The sequence below is a fragment of the Manacus candei genome, unplaced genomic scaffold (genome assembly GCF_025592945.1).
Source record: "Manacus candei isolate 608988 ecotype Guabito, Panama unplaced genomic scaffold, ASM2559294v1 h1tg000011l, whole genome shotgun sequence".
Taxonomy (NCBI): Eukaryota; Metazoa; Chordata; class Aves; order Passeriformes; family Pipridae; genus Manacus; species Manacus candei.
Window position 1 is genome coordinate 15,284,262 of NW_026138059.1, and position 16,813 is coordinate 15,301,074.

At 39.6% G+C, this 16,813-nt stretch overlaps 1 protein-coding gene across 2 annotated transcripts in view; it reads left to right on the top strand.

Annotated features, from left to right (window-relative positions):
- Nucleotides 1–2,854: 2,854 nt before the first annotated feature.
- PRIM2 (DNA primase subunit 2) overlaps nt 2,855–16,813 on the top strand; it is a 104,032-nt gene continuing 90,073 nt past the window's right edge. The window contains exons 1-4 of one of the 2 annotated variants that reach the window (XM_051777865.1): nt 2,855–2,901; nt 9,143–9,222; nt 9,883–9,986; nt 10,293–10,372. In XM_051777865.1, the coding sequence (XP_051633825.1) occupies nt 2,870–2,901; nt 9,143–9,222; nt 9,883–9,986; nt 10,293–10,372 (296 nt within the window). In that variant the 5' untranslated portion in view covers nt 2,855–2,869. Of the gene's footprint in view, nt 2,902–8,951; nt 9,223–9,882; nt 9,987–10,292; nt 10,373–16,813 lie in introns of those variants that run through there. The other variant, XM_051777864.1, reaches the window with a different exon arrangement.

The following is a 16,813-nucleotide window of genomic DNA, read 5'->3' on the forward strand; positions in this document are numbered from 1 at the left end:
GCCTGAATATGTGAATGTTGCCTCAAAATGTTCTTCCAGTTGACTGTCAAAGGCTTTTTCACTTTTAAATAAGACTCCCAGTGCTTGATAGATTTTTTTCATAAATTTCAATCCTGACTTTTTTTGTGGCTCATGTAGTACTGTTACCATCCTGTTCTCTGTGCCTGTTGTCTAAAATTGTAATAGCTTGTCTGTACTACTTCTTTTGTTTTAAATGTTTGTTTTCATGAATCCTATGTAAAAAAACCAAAAAATCCTTCATTGTGTTTTTAAACTTTCAGGAATTATTAAAGTGCAAAGAAATGAAAAAATGTGAATAACTCACAATCAATTTATTTTTTGTTTTTTTTTTTTCTTTCAGTCTTGGCAATAAAATTAAGTAACAAATATCCCCTGTAATGCTTTGAGGTTCTTGCTGCAATATGTGAAGAACATTTCACTGGAAGTAACTTTTTATTAGTATGGTAACAGAGATAAAAATGATGGATTTTTAAAACCTTAGTTTTATAAGATCTGCTTTAAATTCAGTATGTAGTTTGACAATATTCTCTAAAGATATTGAAATGCCCTTTTCCTTAAAATAATGTATTGTTCAAAGGTTAGAACTTCAATGTTTGGAATGTTGATGAAGCAAGCCTTGTAATACAACCTGCTAATTAAAATAACACCAACTAGGAACCAATCCTGTGCCTCTTACGCTTCTACCGCTGTAAAGGTGTGGAATAAGAAATAGCAATACTTTGCCTCCCAGGGTCAGGATGTAGGTGTTTTTATAATATTAGTCACAGAACTGATGGCATATCAAACTATTTTTGGTGCATTTTGAGCTATTTATGCCACACAATCCTTCAGACATGCTGGTTTGTGTGTGTATATTGAATTGCTTCTATAAGAGTATGGCTCTTGCACAGCACTGCAATACTAACAAAAATAAGAAGAAAGAAGGATAATTTGCTGCCTTTATACAAATGGTCTCAGCCAAAGATTTATCCAGCATGCATAAAGTCTAATTATTTTTTTTTTAAATAAGCCAGTTCCAGATAGTTGAAGAAATCTGAGTAACTCAGCCCTAGTCAGGATTGTGTAGGAAGCACAGATGGACTCCAGACACTGACTCACTCTCCAATTACCACTACCCAGATTTTTTTCCAACAGGCTCTTTTCTGCCAATAAATCTTTCAGCTTTCCATAAGTACTGTCAGGCTGAGATCACCTCGATGTAGACATAAATACTAAATCTGTGTCCACGCCCATAAGGACGAAAGTAAGACAAGAAATTTGGAACTAACTAGCACCAATAAAAGCAAAAGCACAACTGGGAAACATACACACAACTTAGGAACTTCTTTGTGCAGATCACAGCGGAAATATTCTGTCTCTGTGTTTACCAGGCTGCCCTCTGTAAGTCTTCTGTATTTCTGTTGCAAGCAGGGGGGGAAAGAATTTATACTAAGAAAAGCTACCCTTACTTAAAAGCAACAAGACAATAAAATTTGACTTTGTAAGATGTTACAGCTAAACTGCAGGGAACTCCCCCCACACGTTTTGATAAACATATTAAAAGAAACCGTAGTCTCTACTAGCCCCAGTCTTGCTACTGTATGTGAATAAATAATTATTGATTTTGTTTGCAATGTCCTGCTGCAAAATTTCAGATATGTAATATGTTCCATGTTCTTGCGACCATAGCATGTGGGCTTTACTAAGTTTTGGCACAACCAGATCTCCCTTTTACTTCAAGCTTACTCCAAAAAAATTGGATTTGAGTTAAACTGAAAGATCCCAAGATCTTTTTCCTAAACCAGGTACCTTAGACTAATTTTAATTGTAGGGGTCCATACAGTGGATGAATTCTATGACCTGTCGTATATAGGAAGTTTAAATATATTTCCTTCTGGCTATAAAGCCTAATAAAAAACCAAAGCAGAAAAATTAAATTGTAGAGCCTATTCTATTTTTCCTAATTGCGTGGCCAGTCTCTTTCTGTAGACCAAGAGTAAGCACCTTATGGTCAATCCATCATCAGTAGAGCACGATTTAAAACAGACAGTTGTCACTGATGGAAAATGATTAGACAATCACAAAAAGAACATAGAAATTGTAGAATTGAATTTTCAGAGCTATCTAATTTTTAAGTATTTTTACAGATATTCAAAGATACCAGTCAATTGTCTTCCCAGACCTATGCATGGAAAAGACAATATCCCAAATTAAAAATGTGGCTGACAAACAGGCTAGTAGAGAGTCCCAACAACAAAAGCAAATTGATATAAAAATTCTGTTGGTCAGCCAGGCATTTTTTTCAGTCTTTTTGAAGATCAAAAATGGCAGAAAGAATGAGTTCTTTTGCTGCTAGTGAAAACTCCTCAATATTTGGGGTATTACACTTGAACTTTGAAGAGTCTGTCATAGCAACCTTAAAAAAGGAAGTTAATGAGTCCAACTTTAGTTTACTGAGGGAGACAGCAACCTTATGAGTGAATGCAGATATTTTTATACCAGGCTCTGAGAAAAATGCTCAATTAAAATCACTGAAGTAAAACACTACGAAGAAGGATAAATGCAATTATAACTTTTAATTATCTAAAGTGTCATTACCTCCTCCCTCTTCTTTTTACATATCACATCACTGAATTTTCAGAAAAGCTCTTTTTCTGATGTGTTCCTTTGAATTTCAGTACTGTCAGGAGACTGCACCGGAAAGGTGCTGCTGTTCCCTACTTGGCCTATGCCTACGTTTGGAGGAGCAGAGGGCTGGAAGGTGGGAGCTCTACTTCTCTTCCTGGGACACTGAACTCCTTGGATGGCAAGGCTCAGGTGGAGCCGTGATAAAGAAGAGAGTCTAGATTGTTTCACCTGCGACTGCTGAATGGGAAGTGCCTGGAGATGCAGAATAAGCAGGTTAGTAAGTGTGATGCTGGTGAAAAGAAATGTGGGAAGAAGTAGGACTGGCTGTGGGGAGGGCACGAAGTGAACTATGGTGACATTATTCAGGACACCAGGCTGGTTGGTGATGGGGTTACTACTATCACTCCAACTACTGCATTACTGCTGCCTACAAGTGAGGAAAACCAGCACATATTTGGAACTGGGGAATCTCTGCAGACAGTGACACAAGTGCTACCTATGCAGAAGACAGAGAGCAGGAAGGAAATACAGGGACACGTGCACACACACCTATGACAACCCACACAGATGGGACCGGAGTGGAAATGAACATTATGAGTTCTAAGTGAACAGGAATGGCAGATGAAGTGATTTAGGAGGTAGGGATGGCAGTGTAACCAGCATACTGCTGAGGACACCTGTGACTGTCTCTCCCTTTTTGAGACTGCCTGCTCTGTACTCCTCTCCTACAGCTTTGACTTTCTCATTGCCCTGTGTAGAATTTTCAGGCTGCCATGGTATTCAAAGCAAAACCAAGATTTTCACAGGCCTCTAGATAAATTAACACTCTTGGTTATTCCCTGAGTGTATCATCTCTTCCCTTCTGCAAGGTAATGAGATCAGTCAGCATTGGATGGGAACACAGAGGCTGTTATACCTAATACATAAATATATTTAGTTTATAGTAAGAAGGTGGCTCAAGAATTGGCTAGTATGTTTGTTAACCATCTTCGTCTCATATATCTTGCTGAGGCAACTTCCAATTAATTTGGAATTTTTCGTACACAGGGAATGTAGATGTTACCTCTTATGCTGGTATCTATTCCTAATGGGGAAGGGAGACATTTTTCCCCTAATTTGCAAAAATACTTAAGTTTCCACTTCTAAGCATCACTTACATTTGAAAAAGACCAAAAAACCCAAACAAACTTGAGGTAAACAAAGGAAAAACAAATCAGCTACCTACCCATCTAAATTTAGGCAGGCTAGATGTCCTTTTGGAGGCCAGCAGGTTACCTACCTCTTTTCAAGTATTCCATGGGAAACTATCCCCTTTAAAGAAGAGCTAAAAGGTAGGTGTAGGCTTAGTGTCTAGATTAGGCAGACTGGATCCCACCCTGATGTTTATTTTGGAGGTTTTCACTTGTAATGGTGTAAGTGCTCAGAGAAGTCTAACACAGAGATTTATTAGCAACTGGAAGGCAGTTGGCTACTTACTATTAGGATGGAATTTTGCAGACTGTTCTACGCAGTGACTGGGTATTTGAACACTCAGTGTGTGTCAGGATGAACAGGACATTTTTTCATGCTCAAGTCATAGGCTTAAAACAGGAGATCTGCCAAAAAATGGCCAAGTTTGTATTATACAATACCCCTAATTAAAGACCAAAAGGGCTGAACAAAATCCTTCAGCTGCAGTGGTTGGATTTCTTTTAACTGAGAAAGAATAATATTTAAAAATTTTCAGACAGTAAGACATTTTCCTTGCAAAAATACTTTAAACTTTATTTTTTTGCATTATTCTGAATGCTCACAAATAATTCCTCATATGATTAAAAAAATTCTAGATACATAGCTATGTCTAGTTTTTATGTTGGATAGCAATACTTTTGGAGTTAATGAAATCTTTCGATCACCTACAGATTACTTGATAAGAAAACATCCTATTCTTTAATGCTATACAGGCAGAAATTTAATCATTCTCAGGATAGTATTAGAAATGCAATAAATTTTAAATGTTATATTTAACAAAAGCATTTACTTCTTGTAAATTAGTTTAGTCGTAATAATTTCCAAGAAAAGAAACCATCAGTACCCCTACAGATAGAGAGACTGAAAATTTTTTTGTGTTTCAGAAACTCCCAATTTAAATATGATAAAAATAGACATAGTAGGAAAAAGAAGGAGATCCTTATGCAGCAGAATAAACTAAGTCTGCAAATGAATTCTATTTTATTAGTCTTGATTCTTGATAGTTCAAACCTTCCCCTGTCCGTCTGAAGACGATGGAGCAGTGGCTGAGCTCAAGCTGTATTTACACTGACTGGCCAGGATGTTTGTGTTAACTGTCTGATTGCTGCTGCTCCACACACCGAAGAGGCCAAGTTGTGCTTTTCTTTCCCATGAATCTCCCTCTCTTTTCTTTGCTCAGGCTCTAATTTCTCAAATTTGTGAGTACATCTTATCTTTGATGCTTCAACCTCTCTCTTTAACATTGATTTGATGCTCAAAAATTATCAGAGAAAGATTACCAAGAGAAAAAAACACCAGGTCACTTCCCTCCTCCCTGCCCTGAGCCCCACCATGGCAGGCAAAATTATTTCATGCTCATGGAGCATTTTGTAATGGAGTACAAGAGCGATATCCTTTTGGAGAAGCCTAGTGCAGGGAAATGGCAGATTTTGCCTCAATATGTACACTGAAAAATTATGCTAAGGGATCAAAAATGATATATAGCAGGAGAAGGATGCAGTGAGCATATTTGCTACAGCAGCCTGAACATACTGAAGAAGATGCATGCAGTGAGGGGTAGAGGTGGATGATAGATCTGTCTGTCAGGATAAATATAAGAAGGTTGGGAAGATATATCTAGATTTTCTCTGCCTCTGCACTAGGGTCTTGGACAGGGGATTTGGGAAATAAATCCAGGATCCAAAAGCCCTGAGTAAGTGGAGCCAGAGAGATTTAGAGTGTCACAAGGGATGCGACTATTGTTACTCCCCACTTAAATAAATTAACACTGAGAGTGTATTCCAACTAAAGTAGCCCCTGAACCTCTCTTCACCAATGATTCATGCTTTAATCACTTCAGAGCCTGCAGGAATTTAAAGGCCAGCTCAGAACATTTACCCTGCTATTTATAGTAAGTACAGAAGTATCTGTGCATTGTGGTCAGAAAAAAGTCTCAGTATAATCCAGATGTCAAACATTTAAAGAAGTAATAAAAAGCATGGAGAACTGCAAAACAGAAAAAAGAAAAGAGAAGTTGTGCTAGAAATGACATAAATGCACTAAAAGTGTAAGCTTGTTAAGATTTCTGAAAAAGTCAGATCAGTAAAGGAATAGAGTTAATAGAGGGGAAAATATGTAAATAAATATTTTGTATAAGCAAAAGAACAATTATTCAAGAAGAACATTTTAAGAGGTGAAAACATAAAAAGAAAACAAGTCATGAAGACAATACATCTCAAGACAGAATTACATGAGAATTCAGTCAGGCAGTAAATAGGATTGTCAAGTAACAGTAAGAGCTGAAAGTGAGCCAGAAGCAGAGAAGGGACATTTTGTACTCATCTCTGCTATCCATAGAGATCCAAACATCCCAGACATGATGGATGAAGGGGACAGCTTGAAAGAGAGACTAGATACCAGCATCACCATATTTACCCTTTTATTAGCAGATATAGTTATGCAAATAGAGAACAACTGGGCTCTAACAGATTAGCACTGGACACTCTGCGAGTTAATATAGCAAATATATAACAAAAATATAACAAAAGTGAGAGTAGCAACTGTGCAATGATATATATTTAATGCAAGTAAGGATTTTGCATGTGTGTGTGTGGACACAGGTAGGCTGCTGGAAGAACCACAAAACCATGGCTGAAATAAAAAGAGAAAATTTATTTCATTACCTTGCTAACTGGAGGATCCCAGCTCAATCCATGCTGGTGGGCATCAGGATTGCTGTTTGCCCCAATTTATCAAGGGCCCACACATGCATAGTTTACCATCATGCTGTGATCTCCCCTGAGCTTTTTAATGATCTTTAAGCTTTAATCTTTCCTGAAACAGGGAGCTCAAACATGTCCATGAGACTGCCTCAAAGTCTCTCAAAACACCTACATTATCTCTACACTGAAATCTTCTCAAAACAGAGACAGAATAAGCAGCAGTAGGCACAATATATGGGGTTTCCCACAGTGTTATTCTCCAGGCTTTGGCATTCCCAGCTTCAAGGTCACTTGAGCAAATCTACCATCCTCCTCCTCATTTCCCCACTTTTAACCCTTTTCTCCCAACACTGTGTTAATTAAGTAGCAGAACAGTTTGGGGTATGCTAAATTGGACTGTGTTTGGATGGGATGATTGGGACAGTTTGACAGCTGACCATATGGATGTTGTTGTAAAACATTTGTGAGGTGGGTTTTTACAAAATCAATACTTATCTTAAAAATACTTAAAAAATCAGACCCTACTGGTAATGTTACTGTGGGAGTGATGAAAATATACTTTAAAAAAAAGTAGCCAAAATGCTATAGTGAGAAGTATTACTATCTGTAGGTCTCAATAAATGCATCAGTAAGAAGGTTTGAAGTACTAAATTTGGGGAGTTTTATCAAGGTGATAAATTTTCACTTTTTTTTCCCTATTTTCTTTTCCCAATATTTTTTGGTGTGTGTGATAAGGTAAGGTCTTGCATTGTAAGATTCATTTAAGTCTAGTAATATAGTATTTAAGTCTAGTAATATAGATGTTAATTTTGATTCTTAATTTCTGCTGAAGTAATCTTATGATATTTTGCAATACTCTTAGTGTTATTAGTTAAGTGAACTTCAAAAAAGCTGAACAGGATAGATTTCACCTAATTACAGACAATTTCAGGATCAATATTCAGCACTAAATGAAAAAAAATAGAAGTAAAACAGTAGACATAGACATAGCTGTTGAGTTGTTAAAAATCAGCAGGACGTGGTTCAGTAGAAATAGTGATGGCCAGCAAACTGCATACCATGATTTCAAAAGGTGTAGTACTGTTTATGTGCCAAACCCTAAAACATGAATGGAAATTTAATTAAAATGAAAAGTATCGTTGTTTTCTGCTGTACTCTTTGGAATTGTCACACTTCTCCCCCTCCAGTCGAGGCCAGGTACAGCGCTCTAAACAAATGTGGGAACCTGACCAAACTCCTTGACCTGCCCTGCCCTGGATGGAGCACTGTCAGTCTCTGGGTATTAACACACTGGTCAAAGGCAAAAGCTGATTTCTTGCAAATACTAGGTGGATTTTGGCAGATGCACTTCTACTCCTGAGCAACTCATGTTGCAGCCAGGTGGAGAGGGGAAGAAACTGTGTGGGACGAGCAGTGTCTATTTGAAAAAAAGGTTGCTTTGTATTAAGGTTGCTTTATACACATATATACATATAAAGATATGAACTTGCTTTGGGTTAAATATATTATAAAATTATCACTATATCAAAATATATCAATAGCATGCTTTTTTCCTGGAAAACTACAGAGCAGTCCTGGAGATTGAAGCTTGACTTTCTATCCTGTTAAAATGTTCCCATGGTGCCTTGGCAGAGTTTGGCCCAGACCAAAGAGCACACTTCACAGTCCGAGAGTTAGCACAAGCACATCAATATCCTCTGTAGGCAATGTGGATGTGGCCACCTTATTTTGAAGGATGGAGCATCAGCTGAGCTCAGCACCTTGTTTAATCTTCTAGTACAGAAGCAGTCTGCAGCTGCAGGCTGGCTGCCAGTCGCAGTGTTTGTTAAAGCTGCAGTCGGATTACTTCGCAATGTCTCAGGTGTTGCCCACGAACACAGGACCAGTGTGTGTCCTGGTCCATGATCATTTCATTGCTCTTAAGAACTTACCAGCATAACCTACAGATTTTCCTCACTTTGTGAGCACAAACTATATGTCAGTTCTGATTTCCCATCCCTTAACACTCTGAATTTGTTGCAAGATCATTAACTAACTTTTCGGGTAGGGGAAAAAATTAGCGAGTAAGTGGCATTTTGTGGCAGGGACATAAACCATAACATAACCAACCCCCGCTGCAGCAAAAATGGTCAACACGGCGGCAGAAATGGCAAATCCTGCAGTATCGTGGAAAAATGACAAAACGACACAATTGTAGAAGACCCCAGGACGCCCCCGTGCTCGGAGCCGCCATGCCGGGTGTGGGCACCTTTTAGCGAGACTCCGCCCGCCGTGCACGCAGGCGCCATGACGGGTGTGGGCACGTGAGAGGGGGCCCCGCCCCCTCACTGCAGCGGCCAATGGCAGCGCGGGAGGCGCGGCTCATCGCGGAAGTGGGCGTGGCCGGCGGAGCGCGGGAAGCCGGGGCTCGGGCCGGGAGCGGGTCGGGCTTCTCGCTGTGTCTCGGCGGGCGGGGGTCGGGACGGGACGGGACGGGACGGGGCCGGAGGCAGCTCTGGGGCGGCACAGATGGAGTTCTCCAGCCGAGGGAGGCAGAAGCATTTGCGGCTGGCTGGCGACCGACGGGAGCTGTACCCTCACAGCCTGCAGTTCTACCTGGAGCCCCCCACGGAAAGCATCTCTCTGGTGGAGTTCGAGAGCTTTGCCATCGACCGCCTGAGGCGTGAGTAGCGTCCCTCCCTCCCTCCCTCTCTCCCTTCTCCTCCCTGCCCTCCCTCGATGCTTTTTACCGTTCCTGTCAGGCTGTGTGTGTTTTTGGCGGGCCCGGTTGCTCCCTTTGCCGGATGTGAACGCGAGCTGGCAGCTGGCAGGAGCCCCGCTAAAGGGAAGCGCGCTGCTTTGGGCATTTCAGCGTGCTGAGACAGATTTCACCATGAGCATTCGGTGTAGATGTCCGGACTGTGTAGTTTTGGTTTACACTGGTAGTTTTTACGACCACGTTTCACTTTCTATGGGTGTTGCGACATATTTGATGTCTCTCAGGACTGCGGTTCAGGTGGGGAGCCAAGGATTCTCCTGAATTCCTGAAAACTGCGGGATCCAAGGTGTCTGTCCTTACGGTGGAAACGGAATGTTCTGAGAGTGATCCATCAGTTAGCTGTCTCCCTTTCCTTGTTGACTCTGTGGATCCCGGAGTTGGGCCAGCTGTTAAGGACTCGTGGGCCACACATTATCCTCTACATTTCTCACCCTTTTGCTCCTCCTACCGCTAAAAGCAATTCCTGTGGCCTTACCTTAGTTTGTGCCTTTTCCAAGCTGTGATACATTTAGATTTCTTTTCAACATGTTCTCTCTAACACGGACCTTATCTTTTTTTGCCCAGTGCTCAAAGTAGTTGAAAACCTTGGTGTGAGCTATGTAAGAAGTACTGATTCGTACAAAACTAAACTGGAGAATGAGCTCCGGAGACTTAAGTTTCCCTACAGAGTAAGTAAAAATTGGAACATGTAACTCTCTTGCACTTTATTTTCTTTACACCATTCAAGAATTATGAATAAAAGTAGAGGTGATGAAATGCTATTTCTAAAACTGCAGTTCTGTCGTTTCGTCAGAGATGTAGTTTTTCTTTTAGGATATATATTTCTTTCTTTAGGGTTACCTCCTTCCTTAATAGTTTGCATTTATTGCCTAAAAGATGAGTTTAGACAATCTTGAACAGCAGTGGTAAATTAATTGTGAATTTTTAATCTGGGAGAAATTATTTCTCTAAAATAATAACGATATATTCTGTAGGCTTTGGCTGAGGATGATTATGAGGCAAGAAGAAAAGATCATATCTCTCATTTCATACTACGCCTTGCTTACTGCCAGTCGTAAGTACTTTTTGGATTATGCTGTACTCATTATTAATTTTAAATGTATACAGATACGACATTGCTTTATTATAGATATTACAGATACTTTGGAGTTGCATTTCTATTGAAAGGTAGGCTCAAACAGTTTTTTTTTTTGCTAGGAACCTGATTTCAACTGTGATGAAAAGGGATACGTGGGATCAAAATTAGTATTTGGGTTTTGTAATAATTAAAAAAAAAACCCGACAAACTTTTGGCTTTTATACACAGAGCATTGGTTTGAGTCTCTTCATATCTTTTTTTGAGATGAAAGCATGTCAGTATTAAGTATTTGTTAGTCATTTGCAGTGATTAATAATATAATTTCACTGCTGTATATGCTAAAACTATTGATAACTGACCAAAGACCTGACAATGTAAATAGGCTTTATATTATTGTATAGAGAGCCTTGCTTCTGACAAACTAAAAATACAATTTAGTTTGAGGTTTCCTCTACTGACTCTGCTTTTTGTCCAAATTCATTGCTGTGGATGGTTGCAATGCATTTTTTTTGTCGTGTGAAATCTCAAGCAAAAAGTAAAGTGCATTGTTTTTGCTTCTCCTGTAGTTTTTGGATGAAATTATAGAGGCTGTCTGTGCTTCATGTCTGCTAGCAGCTTTGTTATACATTAGTGTGATCTCCTTACTCCTTGTCATTGCAGTCTTTTTAAAAATTAAACCTGGCAAATATGAAGTATGTACTGTTTTGAACTGTTAATTCAATTGCACTTTAAGTTGCAATATAGTCTATTTAAATTATGTGAATGTGGTAGAATACATATTATACTGTGGTAGGTGATGTGACTGAGGTGCTGCTATGATTGGATACAGATTTGTCAGCAAAAAACAGACCAGAAAGGTGAGTAGGAAGGATTGTGGGATTGTAGTCTAAGCCAAAATATGGAGCTGGAATGAATGAGGCTTGTCTTTGAAATGGATTTGGGTTCCTGCTCCAGAACATCTGATCAGAATAGGAAGTAGCAGAGGCCTCAAACGCCTCCAGATAGATCAAACCTCACCATGACAGACCCTGGTTAACTTTTAAACACCCTGAAATCTTATGGATTGTTTACATCCCATCATGTTGTCCTGTCAGAAGGCATCTGGGCTGTGCTGAAGACAGTTTGTCAATGTATGTGATCGATGAACCAGCTAGATCTATGATGCAGGTACAGTGAGGAACAGGTTGTGGATGTGAAGATCAATACCAGCCTTCACTGCATTGACTCTGATAGCATAGTTTGAAATCCTGAAAGAAGGGAGCAAGTTAAATAACAGAATTACAACTGAAATTCCTTCTACCCTTCTGTATTCTACATGTATAATTTGTGATTGTGAATAATAAATGTAATACTGGTTTCTTTCTAGTGCCTGTGTTTGTTGTGTGTATTTTTATAAACTCCCTTAGTCATACTGGTCCTGCAAGAAATTATCTTGCTTTACCTATGTTGTGAGTTTACCAAAACCCTCTAAAAGATAGTATCCTCAATTAACCTGGGTACTAAAAGGCCCTTGAAAATGTAATGGTTTGTATTATGCAGTTAGTGGCATTTTGAATAGTCAGTTTGGCTTCCATTATCCTCTCTTGTAAATCTTTACTTTAAACATTTAGTTGTTATTTAGCTTATTTAGACCATTGCTTATCAGTGGAAGATTAGATGCTTTGAGAGTTTTGGTAATGACACATTTGAAAAAAATTCTGCTCTTATGGAGAATTTTCTAGTGGCAGGAAGCTGATCTGGAATTCAAGAGGTGTCTATTTTTGAGTTGGTCTCTGACCTCAGGAAAAATGAATTTGGGTCAGATTCACAGAAGGCAACCTAAGCCACCAAGCAAAAGCCTGAAGGTTAGGTATTAGGCTAAGGAGTGGAATTTACTAGGCTTTGTCCTCTGTGCTGAGCAGGGAGGAAGGCATGTGAATGACAGTGGATAGTAAGCTGAGTGAAAGGCTGCCTCAGTCAGAAATATCCCAGCAGTGACTTGGCTAAACATTTACCCTTGTCAGTGATGTGATGTCTTTACACTCCTGCCCTACTTATCTATAATGGCTCTAGAATCTCCTGGAATTAATGATAGATGCAGATAATTTGACTGCTTTCTTTTTCTCTGCAAGCTGTCTTTTTAGAAGATGATTATCTTCTGTTTGAGGATTTATTTGACTGGCATTCTTGCATAGTAAGCAAATGGGAGACACTGTTCAAACCCTGTGTTTCAGGGAAATATCTTAAAAATTAGGGTATAAGCAGGGTAGAGGTGGGCAGCTTTCTGAAGGTGAGCCACTCTGCAGAAATGATTACAATCTATTTTGGGCCACAGAATCAGCCTGGCTTTGTAGTCTAGGGCGAAAGACTCCTTTAGATGGAGGAGGGGCCATGGATGGAGCTCTGGAGCACTCTTTAAACAACTTTTTGTGTTCCAGTTTGTATGCACTTGGTTGATGCTCCATAGCAATAAAGCAGCTTTTAGTCAGTTTCCACTTTTGCCATTTCTTTGAAAAGGTGGATTTAGTGCTTACTCCTAAAATGGAAAATAGTGTCTTAAGCCCCATGAGGTGACCCAGTACCCAGCATTCTTCATTCTCTCTTGAAAAGCAACTATTTAGGGATGAGATATTTCTGTCATCTAAAACTGGCATGTTCCCCAGATGATAAAATTGGAAGGCAAATAGAATATACTATGCTTCAAGTTTTTATCATACTGGGTCAGAAAAATAAGCTTGGCAGAAGTCATTAGTTTAATTGATGAGGGCTGTTAAGGTAGGAGTGATTGAAAAAGTGTACTTACATAGACATAGCTGCAAACTAGGTTGAATTCAGTTCCTGTGGCAGCTGTGTTTACAGGCTCCTTTTCCTGCGCATTTTTTAGTTTCCAGTTGGCCAACAGTGCCACCAAGGGGTATGAATTTACATCGATTTTTTTTTTTCTAGTCTGTATCAGTCCTCACAAATTGAATTATTTTGGTTTGGTTTTTACACGCTCTGAAGTGGTCATCTCCACCATTCTGGTCAGTTAAATTTGTAATGTAGTCGTCGTCTCTTCACTTTCCTTCTTCTGGCTTCTGAAATCCAAGACTGTAAAGCTTATTCCCATAAGATGGGGTATGTACAGTCTGAATAGAACAGTCTCATCCATACCCTTCTTTCACACCTCTTGTCATGTCACATATCTCTCAGGATCAGGAAACAGAATAATCTTGTATTGTTTGCTTTCATGACAGATGCAGATCTAAAGACAATTTTGTTTGCGTGTTGGACATGACTGCATTTTTGCTTCTGTATGTTACATCTCTCTTCACTTCAGCAAATTGGCTATGAAGAACCTTCTAAGTCACAGGCACATAATCTTCACTTTACTTTCTTAAGATGGAATAAATAAATTTTGCCTCTGCTCTGACAGCAAAACTCTTCTATTCAGAAAACTATCAAACATACTTTTGTGCCTTTTTGTTAATTTGGTTTGGTCTGTGTCACAGAACAAGGACATTTCAAACTTGGCAAGACCTTTTCACTACTTCCTGCTGTTTTTTCTATATGATAAATTAGACTCGTGTGCTAAATTCCTACCCCTTATGGTGAGTAGCGTTTACTTTTGTGTGTTTTCTGTACCCATGTTCCCCTTGCTGTCACTTTTTGGAACTTAAACTCTGAGGAATCCTCTGGTGTTGGTCGCCTGACAGCGATCTGGCCTATGCCGAGGGTTTTCACAAATCAGTGTTCAGTTGTTGGTAACTGAACTCTGGTATTACTGTGGACTGTGTGCTACTAGTCTTAAGTTCCAGATTTATGAACATTTGCATGCCTTTCCTCAGGTTCTTCTGCCTTGATGCTTCCCAACAAATATGCTGTTTTTTCGTACTCTTCCTTGGGGTGGTGAAGAGTATTTCCATTCCAATCCCACCCTCTCAAGTGCTGTTCTCTATACAAAAGAACCTGTTCTTTTGTATTATTTTTATAGTTGGGAATCTATGAACTGGTTTTAACTGTTGAGTAACCTGCACACCAGGAAGTTAAGTGGCAAAAAACAAGGAGATATCCTTTATGTAAAGCCATAGTGTTGTCTATTCTCTTGTATGGTTCTGAATCATGGGTCATCTACCACCACCACCTGCATCTCCTAGAACGGTTCCATCAACGCTGCCTCTGTACAATCCTAAACATCCACTGGTCAGATTTTGTGACCAATACATCTGTTCTAGAACAAGCAGCAGTCACAAGTATTGAGGTCATGTTGCTGAGAACACAGCTGCTACGGGCAGGACACGTCTCCAGGATGAAGGACCACCGCCTCCCTAAGATCTTGCTTTATGGTGAACTTGCCACTGGCTGCCGCAAGAGAGGAGCCCCAAAGAGAAGATACAAGGACTCCCTGAAACAACATCTCAGCCTCGGCCACATTGATCAACATAACTGGTCTACTCTGGCCTCCAATTGGGAGGCCTGGAGACACACCATCTATAATGCAGCTGTCTCCTTCGAGAACACACGCAGGATCACTCTCGAGGAAAAAAGGCAACGCAGAAAGAACCGTGTATTGCAGAATACACCATCTAAGGAGTCTTTCTGCTGTGCCTTTTGCAATTGGATATGTCTGTCACGTATTGGCCTCATAAGCCACCAGCGTGCCTACAACAGATGTGGATAGAGCCTTCCTAAATCTTCGTTCGCGAAGCCTAGCCATGATGATTTGATGATGACACTTCAGTGACCTGCAACTCCCTCATGTGCATCAGCAGCTTGGTTAGTCTAATGACAGTGATATTGCTTTTCAGTTAAGCTTGGGGTTTTGATAATAAGTATTAATACTAATGTGTGTCTGAAGTGAGAGTGTACAGTTTTTACGTGTGAATAATGAGGATAAGTTATGGTTTGTCTTTAGAAATGAAGTAAATAATGCCCCAATGATGATGATCCTAGGAAAATCAGTTTTAAAGTATATGCTGGGACATACACAGTAGTGTAAAGTCAGCTCGTCAGCTGTAGGAAGAATCTAGATAGGTGTGTGTATTAGAGATAACAGTAATATTTTCTTGTTTTGGTAACTTAAGTGTGTAGGTTGGAATTAAGCCTTTGAAGGAAAGGAAGAACAACAGACCGGCTGGCCTCCGAAGTGACTATAAATAATTGTGTTTGTGATTTGTTTTTCATTGGTGTGTGCGTTGATATTTCATTTGTTTGTTTTCCCACTTAGGAAAGCAAATGCAGTGTGAAGTTGATGAACTAGGAAAAGAGTAAAATTGTCACATCCTAGGGTTTTATTACTGCCTGAGATGCACATAGAAGAACTGCAACAGATCTGTCATTAAGACATTAACTTCCATTTTAAGTTGCACAGATTATTAGTACGTCCCAAGCATTGTAACCATCCACAGGTTTATTCTTCTTATACTCTATACTTTAGAACAGAACTTTTCCATCTGGAATTACTTTGAGTCATAATTACTTTTTTTCAACCAGAGGTATTGTCTGCGAAAGCACAAATGACTGTTGTGATCCATGTGTTCCCAATGGGAAAAGATGTTTAGATATTCTAAGGAGAACATGTAAGACTGCAGTATTTCTGTGCTCTGTGAATTACCATGGCAGTGGCCTACACAGTAGCTCTTGGAGGACAGTTCAAGAGAGTGCCCTGTGATAGTGAGGTACAGCATCATCTGCGTTCTGTGCTTGTACATACAAGGTGGCTTTTGTTACTGGTATTTTGGTAGCTATTTACTATAGCTTTGAGCAGTACACTGATGCCTGGGAATCTGAGCACTGGAATGTAAAGAGTTATATGAAAACTTAGAGTACTTGGAGACTTGCTGTTGTTTTATACTGTCTACTGACTCCTGTCCCTGTGTTCTTGTTTGTTCTCCTACTTGATCACCTGCAGTTGCTAAACCCCTTTTTCTCTTTGTCAAGAATTAGATGTTCTATTTGTGTTCCTCACCCAAGTTTATTTCCGTATATTTTCCTTTTGCCTGTTTCCAGGCTGTTTGTTGCCTAGAATGGAGAGCACTATTGTCATAGTATCTGAGATGTATGCATGTTCCTTCAGCTGGAGCTACCCTAAAAGCGAGACTTAAAAGAAGTAGCCTTCAAAATGTATTTGCCTCATCAGGTTAATTGTGATATTAGTTGTACAATGAAGAAATTCTGTGCCATGTTATGGAAAAAAAGCTTTTCTTTAAATACCAAGGGAGAATGTTACCTACGATTGAATATTTTTATCCAAAACAAGTAAGAAATGGTGAGTACCGTTTAAGAGAGTGACAGCTTTCATACCTACAGAGCAATTTTTAGTGTTGGGATTGACTACCTCTGTTCTTTCAAAACATGCTCCTTTGTGTATTGTCTCTTCAGAAGTCTTTTCTGATTGAGTGTGCATTACTGAAAATATCCTGCCTTCACTCCCAAGCTCCCCAGTTTGTGGGTTACATC